At 38.6% G+C, this 16,265-nt stretch overlaps 1 protein-coding gene across 7 annotated transcripts in view; it reads left to right on the top strand.

The window, feature by feature from the left end:
- Positions 1 to 12,625: 12,625 nt before the first annotated feature.
- Positions 12,626 to 16,265, top strand: part of LOC6620693 — a 35,062-nt gene continuing 31,422 nt past the window's right edge. For 3 of the 7 annotated variants that reach the window (XM_032717831.1, XM_032717833.1, XM_032717838.1), the window contains exons 1-3: positions 12,628 to 12,758; positions 13,506 to 14,318; positions 14,374 to 14,546. In XM_032717831.1, coding sequence (XP_032573722.1) covers positions 13,921 to 14,318; positions 14,374 to 14,546 — 571 coding nt within the window. In that variant the 5' untranslated portion in view covers positions 12,628 to 12,758; positions 13,506 to 13,920. Of the gene's footprint in view, positions 12,759 to 13,505; positions 14,319 to 14,373; positions 14,547 to 15,320; positions 16,017 to 16,265 lie in introns of those variants that run through there. The other 4 variants (XM_032717835.1, XM_032717837.1, XM_032717839.1 and 1 more) reach the window with 3 other exon arrangements.

Raw genomic sequence — 16,265 nt, forward strand, 5'->3', positions numbered from 1 at the left:
AGCTCGAGCCAGAAGAAGCTGTTTGCACCCGAACTACGGGTACGATCGCCGGCCGTTTATCTTTATATGGCAAATGAGTCGATGATTTTTTGAACAATTCTTTTTTAAATAACAAGGCAATGCAAGCCTCCTACTTACGGTGAGCGCAGGGCTTGAGTCTTTAAGCGCTTTAGCTGGGTTTTCAGCGAACTCCAGAATATGATCGTATCAGGTGTTATACGGTCACAGACGGTGGATTATTAATTATTTTATTCGTTTCTTTTGGCCGAAACTCAATTGAGGTGTGGCACTTTACGAGTGAAGACGGTAGCGTGAATATGCTCGAAGCCTCGTTTGCCGTAAATATATTTTGTAGGCGACAAATATGGTGGCTCTATCTGCATCACTACGGGACCAGCCGCCTAAAGAATTCCTTAGAATTCAAGCATACGGTTTCAGTAGGTGGGCGAAAAGTTAAGTGGGCTCTCCACAATGACTTATGTAAGTTAATACTTTATAAATGAAACCCTTCAAAGTAATTTCGGTGTTCTTTATTTAGATGTAAGATTGTGATTGATTACTTAGATCAATGCTATCCCTAAGCTAAGCTGAGTTGGCTGCGCCGGCGTCGGCGACAGTTGTAGCGGCGACAAAGCTGCAGATTACAAGAAACTGCTGAGTGAGAAGTTTTGGCAAATGGTCAGCAGCGGATGACGTGTTCGCTGCAGAGGCAGTAGAAGCGGAATTTCGGTTGCACGTGCCTTGGTGAGGAAGTTATCCAGACGCAAGATCAGCTTTTTATTACAATGTAGCGAGCTGAGTTGTTGTTGTGCAATTTTTGTAGTTAACTCCTCCCTCCTTAATTTCTGCTTGTCTTCAAGCAGCCATCAGAAATATGGAATGTTGTTGAACTGTATTTGTGGATCAAGCTCCGGAAGTTTTTTTGGTTGTACCTCCTTTGGTTTATTGCCTTGGTCAAGGTCCTTGATCTCCGAACTAGGGGCCATCTTTAGTATAATATTCTTCTTTTTTCGACCGTAGGCGCGAAATATCCAAATAATTAATAAAACAAAACCAAATAGCGAGATGAGGGTGACCCGATTTATGGTGGTTTGAACATTAAGGTGATTTAGATGTTCAGTGTTGTTGATGTGGAGTGCCTCGAGTGCTTCAAGTGATAGAAAATTTAGACGTTCAACTTCTACTGGCGTTATTTGGATGATCGGGGTTCCCGGTTTCATTACAGTTACTTCTATAGCACGAAGAGAGTACCGGCGCAAGTCACGCGGTCAGCGCGCAGTCGGAACGGGGTCTGAAGGCGGAGGAGTAGGAGACAGTTAGTGAGACAGCACGATCGCGTACGGAAGAAGACCGAGCGTCGGAGTGTTAACGGAAGGAGCTCGAAAGTGAGAACGCACGGTCAAGTCAGAAGGAAAGAAACAGTGCAAGCATCGGGCGGCAAGAAGTCCGAAGGACACGGAAGGACGGTCACCACAAGCAAGTAGAGATCCTGGGAGTGGAGGAGAAGGATCTGGCGTATCGCCAGAAGGATCAGTGGAGTCAGTGGCCAGCAAAGGTGGTCCCAGGCCGAGCGTTGCCTCGCCCGTGGACGATACAGCCTGCACCATAACATCGTAAGTCCGTTCCGGCCGGCAGAAGGACCTTCAGAAGGGAAGGCAAGAACTTGGCGTGTCCGTAAGTGTCAGTGGAGACAGTGGTCGGTACAGGTGGTCCCAGGACAAGCGTTGCCTCGCCCAAGGACGATACACCGTGCCCCATAACATCCTAGTCCCGGCCGGGCCGACTCGTCGTCCACGTCAAGGAGCAATCAATACCACGGAGGCAAGGCGTTGCAGGAGAAACACCGCAGGAGTAGTGAGATCTCCGAAGAAATAATATATGAAACAGTATAAACAGTATATAATAAACGGTTATACTAAGAACCCATTGCTTTTCCTTGGTCGGGTAATCACACAAATCATACATTTGGTGGGACGAACGCACAAACTCTCTGAGCTAGCCGCTGCAATCCGTAGCGAGCGAAATAAGAAAATCAGTTCGTTACATCTTACATCACGGCATCATATTTGAATGCTGTCTAGATCAGATTGTAAGTCCAAATGGCGCGAAAAGTCCTTGTACTGAAGGCATAATTTAACATCGTCTGCGTACATAAATACACGCGAATGTTTTATTACTAAGGGGAGGTTGTTAATAAATAAGGTAAAAAGAAGCGGACCAAGGTGGCTCCCTTGTGGGACACCGGATGTGACTCGGAGAATAGAAGATAGAGAATTTTTAAAGAGGACTTTTTGCGTCCTGCCATTCAGATAGCTTGAAATCCAATTTAGAAGATCAACAGGGAATCCTAATAGATCAAATTTCCTTACTAGAAGGTAATGATTAACAGAGTCAAATGCTTTACTAAAGTTAGTGTAGATGACATCTGTTTGAAGTTTATTTTTGAAATCCTGTATTACAAAAGAAGTTAGCTCCAAGAGGTTGGTGGTTGTTGATCTGCGTTTCATAAAACCGTGCTGACACGGTGATATGATTGATCTACAAAGGTGCTGGAAATGAGGAGTGATAACATTTTCAAAAAAGTTTTGTAATTGCTTGCATCCAGTTTGCTACCTTTTTTATGAAGAAGAATCACAAAGGACTCCTTCCCTATATGAGGGAACTGTTAAGATTCCAGAGATAAGGTAAACAGTTTCAGTAGAGGCTTGCACAAGGCTTCCGCAAAGAGTCTGAGCACACAGCCAAGGATTCCATCGGGACCTGGCGAATAGACCGGTTTAGCACGCTGAAGATCGTTAAGCACTGAGCTTTCGTTTATAGTGGGGCAGAATATTAGATGGCTGTTCGGAATAAGGTAAAGTAGAATATGTTGTTAAAAAAAACTTGGCGAATAGATCGGCTATTGCCTGATTCGATGCTACCGTTGAGTTTTCAAAAAATAGCGAGGAAGGGTAAGAACTTGATTTTCGCTTAGTGTTAACGAAATTATAAAACTGTTTCGGATCCTGTGCTAACTGGAACTTACAACGGTTTAAATAATTCCTGTAGCACTGAACATTAAGCTCGGTAAAGTTTAACCGAGCGCTTACATATTTAGAAAGGATGGACTGAGAACCGGTATTTTTAAATTTTGTATAAAGTCTGGACTTGACATTTCTTAGGTGTGTCAACTCTTTATTAAGCCAAGGAGGTTTTGAGATTGACGGATAGTACATCGGCTTACAACAGTCAAAAATGATTTAATTGTGGTATAAAAAATATTAATGGCATCCGTCATTATGTTGCAGGAGTAAAGATCGGACCAATTAAAGCCAGCAATAAAATTGTTTAGCCTCCGAAAATTTGCCTTGCGAAAACAGTGAATTCGCTTTGTTGATTTCACTGAATTTACTTTTAATACCGTACCTATGTCGATTGCCACCTCGATAGTAGGATGATATGGATCTTCAGGTTGAGTACTTTCAGGACTTGTTACAATACATAGATACAAGAGGGTTTCGAATATAATTAACTTACGACAACGATAAATCGAGAAAGCCGTCAATAAAGTCATGTTGTGCTAAAGGGAGAAGGATATTCGAATTTTCTTCTGGGGACCACATTGTGCCAGGTATATTAAAATCACCTAGAACTACCAATTGGTCCCTGTCAGAAAGTTTATTCAAGATGGACTGGATAGCGGACAGATGATTCTGATATTCTGGGAATTCAGAAGATGGCGAAATATAGGAGCACGTAATATAAACTGATCTGTCTAAAAAAGACAGCTCCACACATAAGAATTCCGAGTTACGGAAATCGTCCAAAAGTAACTCCTCCGACGCGAGGGTAGATCTAACCGCAATTAAGACTCCACCTCCCCGTCTGGAGGGACGGTCAAACCTATATATAGTGTACATACCTGGGAAGACTTCGGAGTTAAGTATCTCCGGCTTTAACCAAGTCTCTGTGAACACTATTATATGGGATGCAAAGGAAAGGCTATCACAATACAATTTCGTTAGTTTGCTACGCAAGCCTCTAGCATTTTGATAGGAAATAGTAAGATTCGTTTTTAGTTTTTTGAAGAAGAGGGAGAAGATGAAGAGGCGGATGGTGCAGTGGTCTGGCCAAGTGAGATAAGTTTAATTCCCACGGACCCATTTTTCCTATTTCGATCTATACTATACCATACTATCCGGCCAAATATCACCCGAACATATGGTCGAAAAAAGCTCGTTTGGGACAGTTATCTGGAAAGATGATGTGTCCCTAGCGTAAGAGAAGTTAAATTTGTCCACTTTTATATCATCGGCTTTTGTTTTGTCTTGTATATAAGACAATACATCAGATGTTGTTTGATCAGGGGAAAGCCGAGAAACGAAAATTTGTTTCTTTAGTGGAACCACCACGAGCGGTTTTGGCCCTGCAGATTGTATTTCTGAAGTGCCAACTTGTGCCGGTAGTCCGGACTCAATGTTCTTTTTTAGCTGCCGATCTTAACAACATATGCGGATTTGCTGGGATTGACAGCTGATCAGTTGTGGAGTCCTGTTGATCATTTGCACGTGGTTGCTGGACCTTACGCAGCCTACCAACAACGGCTTTTTTGCGCTTTTATGATTCATCTAATAGCTCAAGGCCAAACTGTGAATTAAGAGCGGAAAGAATGTCATCGGCTCGACGAAAACTATCTCTAGCTACGCCAAAACTGTTGATCAGTTCTTTCAAGCCACCATTAGTTTGGCGCATAAACAATTTCATCTCGTTCGCAACCACAATGCATGCAACACAACAGTAATTTAGATTTTGACCCTTTGCTAGGTCATGCACCATTCTATCACATAGCCAACAAATCATTTTTGGCTGCTCAGGTTTTATAACCTGGCAGCAATTTTTATAAAAGCAGACAACATTTACTGTTTCCATATTTGTCTAAAATCAGACCACTGTGCACGAAAACACAAAATCAAAACATTCAAGAGAGCTGTTAAAGAACCAAGAGAGCAAGAGAGCATCCTGCACGCTCAGAAATTTTAGATTTACTGCACAAATCACAAAAAACTTTTTGGTAACTTTGTTATTTTAAGTAAAAATAATACTTGTTTTACCAGCTTACTAAATGGAAGGAAATCATTTGCACTAAAATACGAGAAAAAATATGAATATAGATATCATTCAAGAAAGTGCCATTCTAATAAATGCAAATAATATTGTATAAGATAGCACCAAAAGAATTAGCAACAACAATCTGCGAAGGCTTACACGCGCATCCGGCCTTGCACCTGCAGTAGCCAATAAATGCAAGATCAGCGTCTGGAGCACTTCTGGAGAACTTCCGTGGGAGCGACGATGGCAGAGCCAGCAACGGAGTTGGCACTGACGCTAGCAGAAGCAGCGACGGTGCTGGGGGGTATAAATACCACCCAATTTTGTACTTTAAATTTAGTTCCGATTTTTGTCAAAATAAAGACGTACCACCGGTCCTAATTACCTTTTTGTGAAAATAAACAAACGTTTACTTTAACTGGCGCCCAACGTTAAAAGGGTCCTGCCGCGAAAAAAAATCCTTCATCGTAACAAAAATCCAGTAAGTGCACCCCATAGGCTGCCCTAATTACGATACGCGAAAACGCAATCCCGTAAGAGCACCCCATAGGCTGCCCCGGTTCGCGAACGATAAAACAACAAAAACAAACAAAAACAACAAATCTGTAAGAGCACCCAATTGGCTGCCAAGATCACCGTGGGACGGATCCTGCAAAGAAAGTACTCACTTACATCGGCCTGAAGGCTATCGCCGCAGACGACTGGACGGGAGTGTTACAAAGGTACCCCAGTAGCCCCCAGGAGCAAAAAGGAAGAATACCAAATAACCGGTTCAGGATGTATTTTACAATGTAAGTTAAGCAAGTTAAGAGATAAGAATAAAAAAACACAAGTGCAAAAATCTATAGGAAAAATAATCTAAAACTATAAAATATAAAACAAAAAGTAAAGGAAAAAATATTTATAAGACACACAAAATTAAAATTAAAATCTAAAATTTTCTAACAAAAATTTAAGGAACAAATATTTGAAACATACAAAATTTATAAGAACTAAAATTTTTTTTTTAATATTTGAAAAACATTTAAAATCTATACGAGAAACACTGAAAAAATATTAAGAAAAAATATTTTATAAATAATCATGGCAAACACAAACAATCTAATTAGGTCTGCCCTACTTAATAATAACACAGGCCCCGAAGTAAACGCCCTTAAGCCCTTAACATAGCCAATATGCAGGGACAAATTCAGGAAATAACAGAGGAATTTTGAACCAAAAATTAAACTCAGACACTGCACCACTATTTGATCAAGCAGTCCATATCAATAATGTTAATATGAGTGAATTAGAACGAGTCCCAGTATAGTAGTAGTAAATAGTAGTAGTAAAGTTTTTAATGGAATTTTCTGGCCAAGCAGGAGAATTTAGCTCATGGAGAAAAAGCGTAGAGAATATTAAACATATATTCAACATTAGCAGGATTACCCAAATATTACGGAATTCTTAACGTTATCAGGAACAAAATTGTAGGCAACGCAGACTCAGTCCTGGAGTCTTACAACACCCCACTAAATTGGACAGCTATCTCGAAATGTTTGACAGCACACTATGCGGATAAACGCAAGGAAATCAAAGTACAGCAGATTTCTACCAGCAAGTTTATACCCACTTATCCCATATTTTGAAAAAAATTACTTGCATGGAAATGGGAAAAGAATCAATAGATCTTTTTTCCAAATCCTACAGAGGCAAGGCACTTGACACCTTCGTCAGAGGCCTGAACGGCGACTTGCCCAGACTGTTGGGAACCAAAGAGCCCGCAGATCTCCCATCAGCACTTCAGCTATGCGAGAAGTTAGAAAACCAAAAATTTAGGACCAATTACGCAAATAATAGCCAAACCCATTTAAGAAAATTCGAAGGCCCTGGTAGAGGACCACCCCTACCAAGAAAACCCGTACAACAATTCTCAAACGCAGGTCGACAACCATTCATTCCACACTTGGCTTATGTTCCACAGACCCCTAGAATAACTCATTATGTACCACAGCAACAATATGAAGGGAATTATCATCTACACTATGGCAACCTACCAACACAGCCACCAAGACCATCGGCCACAACCGAGGCCAGAGCCTATGGACATAGATAGAAGTATGCAGACAAAACAAGTTAACTACATGAACAGACCCAGATTTGGACAGCAGAAAAACAGAGAAATTTTCATATCTTTGTTACCCTACTCTTCGTTACCCTACTTCCCATGTAAAGAAGGTAATGGAGAGATGATCAACATTCTGATATACACTGGATCCAACAAAAATTACATCCAACCACGATTAGCTAAGAAACCAATCAAAAGCAACCAACCCTTTTTCGTTAACTCTATGGGCGGAAAAATTCTTATAACACACCATACAATCGCCAATCCTTTCGACCTAAAAAATACTTTTTTGCGCGAAGTAAAAGCCCAAATTAATATGCAAAAGGGGTATATTTCAATACAGAATACGAGAGCCCAATATACTCAAGACACTACCCAGAGGCTCTTAGACCAGAATTAGAAAAACAAATACAAGAGCTACTCGCAAACGACATAATTAGACCCTCACGATCTCCATACAATTCCCCAATATGGATTGTCCCAAAAAAAATGGACGCATCAGGACAGAGAATGCACAGAATGGTAATTGACTATAGGAAATTTAACATGGTTACCATTCCAGACAGATACCCCATACCGGACATTAGCAACGTACTTGCACAACTAGGACAGAATAAGTTTTTCTCAGTCATTGACCTCAAAAGTGGCTTTCACCAAATCCCACTAAGAAAATGCGATATTAAAAAAACGGCATTCTCGTTTAACCAGGGAAAATACGAGTTTACCAGACTACCCTTTTGGGCTCAAAAACGCTACTTCAATTTTTCAACGGACGCTGGACGATATCCTTAGAGAACATATAGGAATAAGGTGTTTCGTATACATCAATGACATCATCATCTTTAGTTAAAATGAGGAAAACCATCTAAAAGACATCAAGATAATATTTTCTAGAATACTAGAAGAAGCACATATGCGAATTAAGCTTGACAAATGTGAATTCTTCAAAAAAGAAGTGGAATTCTTACGGTTTTTAGTGGCCGATACTGGAATAAAAAAGAATCCTGAAAAAGTCAGGACTATCAAAGAATTTCCCGAGCCAAAGTCCATCAAAGATCTTCGTTCCTTTTTAGGACTCTCAGGGTTTTACCGTCGCTTTATCAAAGATTATACGAAACTCGCAAAGCCCCTTACAGCCCTTTTAAGAGGGGAAGAGGGCCGAGGCCATATTTCAAAAAATGTCTCAAACAGAACGCTAATCTACATGGACGAAAACGCTAGGGAAGCATTCAATAAACTAAAACAAAATCTAGCTTCCGAAGAAGTCATGCTGGCTTATCCAGATTATAGTAAAGAATTTCAATTGACCACCGATGCCTCCGATTATGCCATAGGAGCCGTATTAGCTCTGGAGGACAAACCAATAATGTTTATTTCTAGGACCTTAAGTAAGGCAGAAGAAAGTTACGCACCGAACAAAAAAGAAATGCTGGCCATAATTTGGGCAATAAAAACTCTTCGAAATTTTTTGTATGGTCCAACCAAAATAGAGATATTCACAGATCACGAGTCTCTCACACACCCAACCAATCCAATGTTGAAAAAATGACGGTAAGAATGAATAAAAGGCGAAGCCCTCGCAGCAGCGAGACAGTTAGATTCAAACACCCGAATTGAACTCATTAAGTGTACGCACAAGTATATAGTGTGAACAGCATTTATTATCAACTACGTGAAATAACAATTCAAGATTAAATTCAGAAATTTTTACAGTGGACAGAATTTGCAAATTACTCTTGACAACATTGTCGCCTATGCCTCTCAAAACTACAAGATTATGGCGTCTCTTGCCGGCAAGCTTCTCGCCAATAGTCTCTTTTATTAACGAGCATTCGGAACCAGAATCAAAGAAAAATGGAAACCGCTCACCAAACTATATTGCTGTCCCGTTCTGCTGAATTACCGCACACGTGTCGACTCTCCTCTCTATGGTTATATTCGCTGTTGCTGTTCGCGCCACATTTGAAACACGTAACTGTAGATCTGCCGCTGCTATCGCCTGGTCTCGTCTCGTTTCTCTCGTTCCTTTCTTCTGCTCTTCTCTTTCGGCACTCCATTGCCTTGTGTCCGAGTTTACCACAACTATGGCATCTAATCGCTGTTTGCATTTTGTGCCTCTTCTTTTCGGGACCTTGCTCGATTCCAGCGAATTCGGCATTTCTGACGAACGAGTGGGCTCTGAGTTGTTCTTGTAGCTCCGCTCGTGTCTTTACGTTCGTTGTGAAAACCAAATGCTGAAGTCTGGGGTCTATTTGCGATGTATGTGCCAGGGCCAATGATACCGCAATCTCCTCGTGCCTTCCACTTCCACTTGGTCAGTAAAGTTGTAACCAAACGGCTGGAGTACACCGAAAGGCATTTATGTTGCAACAGCACGTGCGCCAGGCACCGACGCTTTTAATAATTCAGCTATCACTTTTTTTTGCCTTTCGACTATCGCGCGTAAACTTTGTTCCGAATTGTTTTTTAGATGTGGTGATCCCACTTCTGATGTCGGAGATGTATTTTCGTTAGCGTCGTTCATATTTTATGATTTATTTCACGGCACACGCAGCGAGTCGCAATGGTCACTTCTGTTCTTCTTGGAGGCCAATTCGAACTGTCTTTCATCTTCCTGTTTCTTCTTCCTCCTCACCTCCCATTGCGCCACGATCAACAGGGATTTTCGCTTTCCTTCCCCACAGCGCTCTCATACAGAAACTCTCATACACGCGCTCTCTCAATATAGCGCTCTCTCTCTCTTCTCATTCCTTTTCATCATAATTTATTTCCATAGCGAATAGAAAGACTTGTAATTAACATTAAATCTTATAAACCAAGTATATTCCCGACATGTGTATAATAAAATTTAATAGTTTTAATTATAATAGTCAGGGCGTGAATTATTAATTTTAATTTTTTTCATCATATTGCCAAAATTCCAAATATGTAAATTCGTTTCTTCGATCAGAATTGATTTCGTCCCGAAAATCGTCTTCTAGCACAACATGCACACATATATGCGTTCTCGTCTCTTGTTTTTATTCACACAAGCAAGCAAATTCTATTTTTAACTTTCTTACGCTCTTTTCTTGTTGTAAGCACGCTCAACTTCTTGATCTTAATCATTAATGTATGCAACGAAAAGATATCTGTACAAGCAAGACCACCACACCCAACGCCATGAGCTAGAGCCAGCCTCTAAAGCGTACACCAGCAAGTACAGGTACTCTCGTTTTCCATCCCTTTATTTCGTTACACGTTACACCTTCCATCTCTGCTAAGTCCCAATTCTGTTAATTTTTCTCGAACCTTTGCAACTGGCAGTGCCTAAATCTTGCCTGTTCATTCTCAAACTTAACTATAGTTCTAGAAAATACCTTTAGAATATTATATTAAATATCAAGGTAATGTAAGGTATCAAACATAACAGTTTAAATCAAAAATGCCACTTGGCCAATGAAATAATACAGTTTAACTCCAAGAAATGTTAATTTAAAATTCTGCAACTCTTAACAGTACTTAAAATTGAACTTCTGTTAATGCAACATCGCAATTACGTAATATTCATCCGTTAACATGGTATCATCCAGTTCTGTCTTCTTTTTGTGGCGTCTTTCGCTGGCAATCGCCTACCGCCACTCGTTAAGTTTGCTGCCAGTTGCCAATGTTGCAACTATCTGAGTGTCTCGCCAACTCACAAATACAAATTCGGTCTCGTTGTCTCACCAAGACTTCTCCCTATATGACGAGTTCGTTTTTTTCCAGATCTTTCTTTTTTCCAGCTACTCGGCGTCACCAATACTTCTCCAGATATATTTGTAACTCGTTCTTCTCCTTCTCTTTCCCTACACAGCGCGTTACCAATACTGCTCTACCTTGGCCTTCTCGATCTTAGCTGCCACTTTGCATATCCAAGCGCCACCTCTTCAGATCCTCTTGTAGACTAGTGACAACTTTCCCAACATTCTTGTAGATCGCTACCGCCTTGTTATCGCTCCGCTTCCTTTACTTGCTTTTACTAGCCACTTGAAGTTCTCTGCTGATGCACAACTTCTGCTATCCGCCATCCATCAAAACTGATTAACACCTTGCACCTTGTCCAGTTGACTACGTCCACAATCCTGTCTCTAGATTTTTGACGTCCACCACAAAGTCGTTACGCTGCTCTCCGATTTGGTACTCTCGCTGATCAATCGCCTTCTAGGTTGCTCACATCAATTCTCTTAGAGTCGGTTTCTCTGTCATTCCATCACGTTGCAGCAAGACAATTTCACAATATCATGCAATTCGCAAATTTGCCTTCTCGATCCCACACAAATCGTTTTCTTTGCAAATTTTGCACCAGAGTTTTATAATTTCTTTAATTACTGCCAACACCACCGCATAGCACAAAGGCTTACATACTTTTTACACACAACCTTGTTTGATGACTGATTTTTGCAAATAACCTGGTTGAGCCCCAAAATTGTGGTCCAATGTTCCGTTTAATGGCATAAAACTCCTACGGCGACGTTGTGTTATTATAATTGTTTAATATATTATTATTAACATTTAGCATAACGTGTGGTTAAACTTTAAAGAGTTTACAACAATGTGTGGTTCATGTGTTACGCTTGAGATCTCGGCACCGACTCCCCATCAATTTTATTCATCTCTCTCTCTCTCTCATGCTCTCTTGTGGCGTTATTAGAACCGAAGACCACTCCGCGTCTCACGGCATATTTGCTCTTCGAGCTTGGTTCCGATTCCTACATATGTACATAAATATCCTTCATATAGCTGTAAACGCTTCCTTCTGCCTGTTTAATACTTTTCAACGGATCTATGTAGTATGTTTTGATATTTTTCATATTATTTTAAAATAATAAATTTCTATGGATTTGCACAAAACGTAAGAGTCGGTGTGACGATTAGACATAGTGCACGATAAAATTTTAGCTTTTGTTATTTCTAGCTTATTAGTTTAAAGATCTTGACTAACATGAATAGATCGAGTCTGTAATGATTCTTATCAAACTAATATACCAATTCTGTCCTTATCTTTGCCAATATGAACATTCATAAAACATTAAGGACAATTATTTGCCAAGTAAACAGCTCATCAAACTAAAAATCGTAATGTCGGTTTAATATGTGTATTGTCTTCAAAAAGTTTAATCCAGATCAGTTAAACAATTTTTGAACAATTAAAAACAAATTTTAAATACTGGTCTCCCATAAAATATATAGCAGAAGAAAAAACATTGTATATAAAAAGGGAAATAGAGGGAATCCGCTCCTTGCAGTGACTTGAAACTCAAAATTGAGTCGACATATGTTTTAAGATCTGAGTGACTTTTAAAACGAGCCTTATTATTAATACTGTATGTATAGGTACATCTCAAGTAAGTGAGAGCTGTTAAATATACAATAATTTATAAATATACACGTAGTCGTCAATTAAGCAGAGCCAGTTCAAGCTCATCCCATTTTATGGAATAGAAAATAACAAAAAGTAGCACGAATTTTAGTTTAAACCTAACGAACCGTGTTGACATGAAGTATACAAACAAACATTATTTAGCTTAACAACGATCTTCACGTAAGTCATTCTTTAATGATAAATAGCGAAAAAAGTACCTAGTAAAGAATAAACAATATTATAAACAAATATATATAAAAAATCCACCAATAATTAACTTTTACCAATTTGAGATGAACGTTGATGAACGATAAAAGTTAAAAACGATGCATTCTGATGTTAAACGAAAACCTCTCTTAGTTTGAATTTGAATTAAGTGAAGACATATTCTGTAATGAGAGACCCCAAATAAAGGATTAACTCAAAATACACCGGCTAAAAATGCAACGGCTTTCAATTCTCTAAAAATTCAGATATGTTCAGCAGTTTATGACTAAATTAGCGCGTCTAATTTCTTTTTAGCAATCCCACTAGCCTCGACAGAAGTATCTGATAGTGGAGGAGCTGAACTATAGCGTTCTCTCTTGTTTATGTTGTAGATCACGTAGAGAATGCTTTGACTTAATAGTTTTATTGGTGATTCACAAATCAAAAGTAGTTACGGAGGATCCCTGAGAAAAGTATCCCATTTACAGTATAAAAGCTTAAATATTGCAAAGCTCCAAATAGAACTTGTTAAATAAAATTGGCAACTGTCGGGCTTCGTGATTAAACTAAATATTTTACAACGGACGAAGCTATTCTATCCTCCTAGATCAGCTTTGACTAAGTCTGTTAAGCACCATTCAAATCTGTACTCTATGAAAACTCTTCTCCTCGGAAGGCATACCTACTTTTAATGAGTTATATTTTTATGTCTTTTTCCAGGAAGTTGGAAACGGCTTGAGTTACATATCCATAAGTCTACATAAATAGCTTTAAAAACTTCCACTTCCACAGATTCTTTTATATTTTAAATTCTTTGAGTAATTTTACTCTCCAGAATCCATAATCTAAGCACCCAACATAACATAAAAAAAACTGTTGTTTTACGAAAGGTATAGAAGATCATTACATTTATAGGCATAACGTAAATCTTATTTATTTCTGCAGATTTAAATACGCAATTTTTTAGAAGCTACCTATAAGATATTACCATTATTACCTATAATTATAATTAATTATTAATTAATAATTATTAATAATTATGATTATATTACTTACTCATGAACTCGTTAATATTTGATAATAATCGTAGACTATAAAAAAATTTATATGATAATTAAGCTTTGTTTATATTTAAATGAATATTTTGAATTCCCGACTTAAAGCATTTATGCCGGGAACGAACATGGTATTTGCAGTGAAATGGTACATTGCCTTCTTTTTTGCTGCTTCAATTTTTGTAATGTCGTGTAGTGGCCATGGCAGACTGGTCGAACCACCCAGTAGAGCATCAGCTTGGCGTTTTGGATTTCAAACACCACCAGACTATAATGACCATGAACTATACTGCGGAGGGCTTAGCCGGCAATGGCAAAGAAACGGCGGTAAATGTGGAGAATGTGGAGACGCGTGGGATGTTCCAGAACCACGACCCCACGAATATGGTGGCCACTGGGGAAAAGGCTTAATTGTGCGAAGCTATTTGCCTGGATCTCAAATGACGATTCGTGTAGAATTGACAGCTAGTCATATGGGGTAACTAATTTTTTTGTGTTGCTTAAAATCAGTATATACATAATTATATTTCCAGATATTTTGAGTTTCGAATATGCCCAAATCCAAATGCTAAGCAGTCATGCTTGGATAAAAATGTATTGTCAATTCTTAATGGATCTCCTTCTCAGCCAAATAAATCAGATCTAGATAACCGATTTTATCCTCGGAACGGAAGTTGCATATATGAAATTTTGGCACAGTTACCAGGTGAATATATTTTAACACTAGATCAGAATCTTACTTTGGTAGAAAAACCTGCAATTATAATCTGTCTAAGTAGATTTTACCATAAAATAAAGAATATCAATATTTTATGAAATAAATTTTATCTATATAAATTAATTTATATTCAAATATAAACATGGTATATAAAGTAACATATTCTTTATATTAAAATAATAAACAAGAGAGATTGCTATAGTCGAGTTCCCGGACTATCAGATACCCGTTACTCAGCTAGTGGGAATGCTAACGCAAATTCATAACTTTTCTGATTTGATATCAAAAGGTGAAAGGAGGGGCGTGGGCACAGTGTTTTTGGTATACCGATACAGTTGACAAGACAAATAATAAAACGAAGAAAAATCTATACAGTTTTAGTTCTGGGCGGTTCTGGGCGGCTTGTGGGCGTTAGAGTGGGCGTGGCAGTATGGATCAACAAACTTGCGTTGCGTCTATGTCTCTAGAATCTGTGTGCCTAATATAAACCTTCTGGCCTTTAAAGTTCGTGAGATCAAGGCGTTCATACGGACGGACGAACAGAAGGATATGGTCAGATCGACTGGACTATTGATCCTGATCAATTATATATACGCTTCCTTCTGCCTGTTACATACTTTTACACGAATCTAGTATACCCTTTCACTCCACGAGTAACGGGTATAACAAAGGAGACTGCTATAGTCGACAGCAAGATATTTAAACGTAATTCTTAAAAAATTTGTTAATATAATCAAATTAACTATTTCAATAACATTGCAGATTTTACATGTGAACACTGTGTTCTGCAATGGCGTTATGTTGCAGGCAATAATTGGGGTATGTGTAGCAATGGTATAGGAGCTATTGGATGTGGTCCACAAGAAGAATTTCGTTCGTGCTCTGATATTGCCTTAACTACAGAATATTTGCACCCATATCTAGGTCCTATTAGCGCACCACCTACACAATCTAATGGAATGCCTGCGAACACGACACATAATTCTGTTAATACACAAAGTGACAAATTAAAGTATATTTTCATCATTTTACTGCTGTTAATACTAATATTAGTTTGCCTTGTTGTTATACGTTTGAAGTTCCACAATCACAACAGCTTTTGTATTCAACAATTTGTTAATAATCTTAAAAAATATTTATTTTGGAATTCATTTCAACACAATAATTTTATATGTGATGTATTTACCCCTGGCAATGATAAATTAGGTAGCCGACCCAGTCCACTTCCACGAAATAAGAGATTAAATAATGAAGTAAAAAATTTAGTAATAGAAACAAGCACAGTATAAATACCTGTAAGTTGTAATTATTTTTGCACGTTTTTAAACACATTAATAAAATAGTTTACAATTAGTTTATGTTAAGAATGGTTATATATATCATGTGATTAAGTAAATATTTATTACAAATTGTTATTTTATGTTAAGCTGTGCACTATAAAAAACCAAATTCAACGTGTCCTCATAATTTTTGTATTTTACGCACTCAAATTTAATTGTTTTAAATATCATACTAGAACAAAAAGCCTTTTAATTAAAAGAATCAATGGGGCCGAACGAACCCTTTCTTGGGGTGAAGTCAAGTGGGTAGAAGAGTACCACCACATACTTTCCCAAATACTGGCACAGCGACAGCTTCACAATATCCTTATTAACTACGGTGGGGACTGCCCTGGTGTACTGCAGCTGATGGTCGGCTTGGCAGCTC

Source organism: Drosophila sechellia, chromosome 3L (genome assembly GCF_004382195.2).
Source record: "Drosophila sechellia strain sech25 chromosome 3L, ASM438219v1, whole genome shotgun sequence".
In the NCBI taxonomy this organism is placed as follows: domain Eukaryota; kingdom Metazoa; phylum Arthropoda; class Insecta; order Diptera; family Drosophilidae; genus Drosophila; species Drosophila sechellia.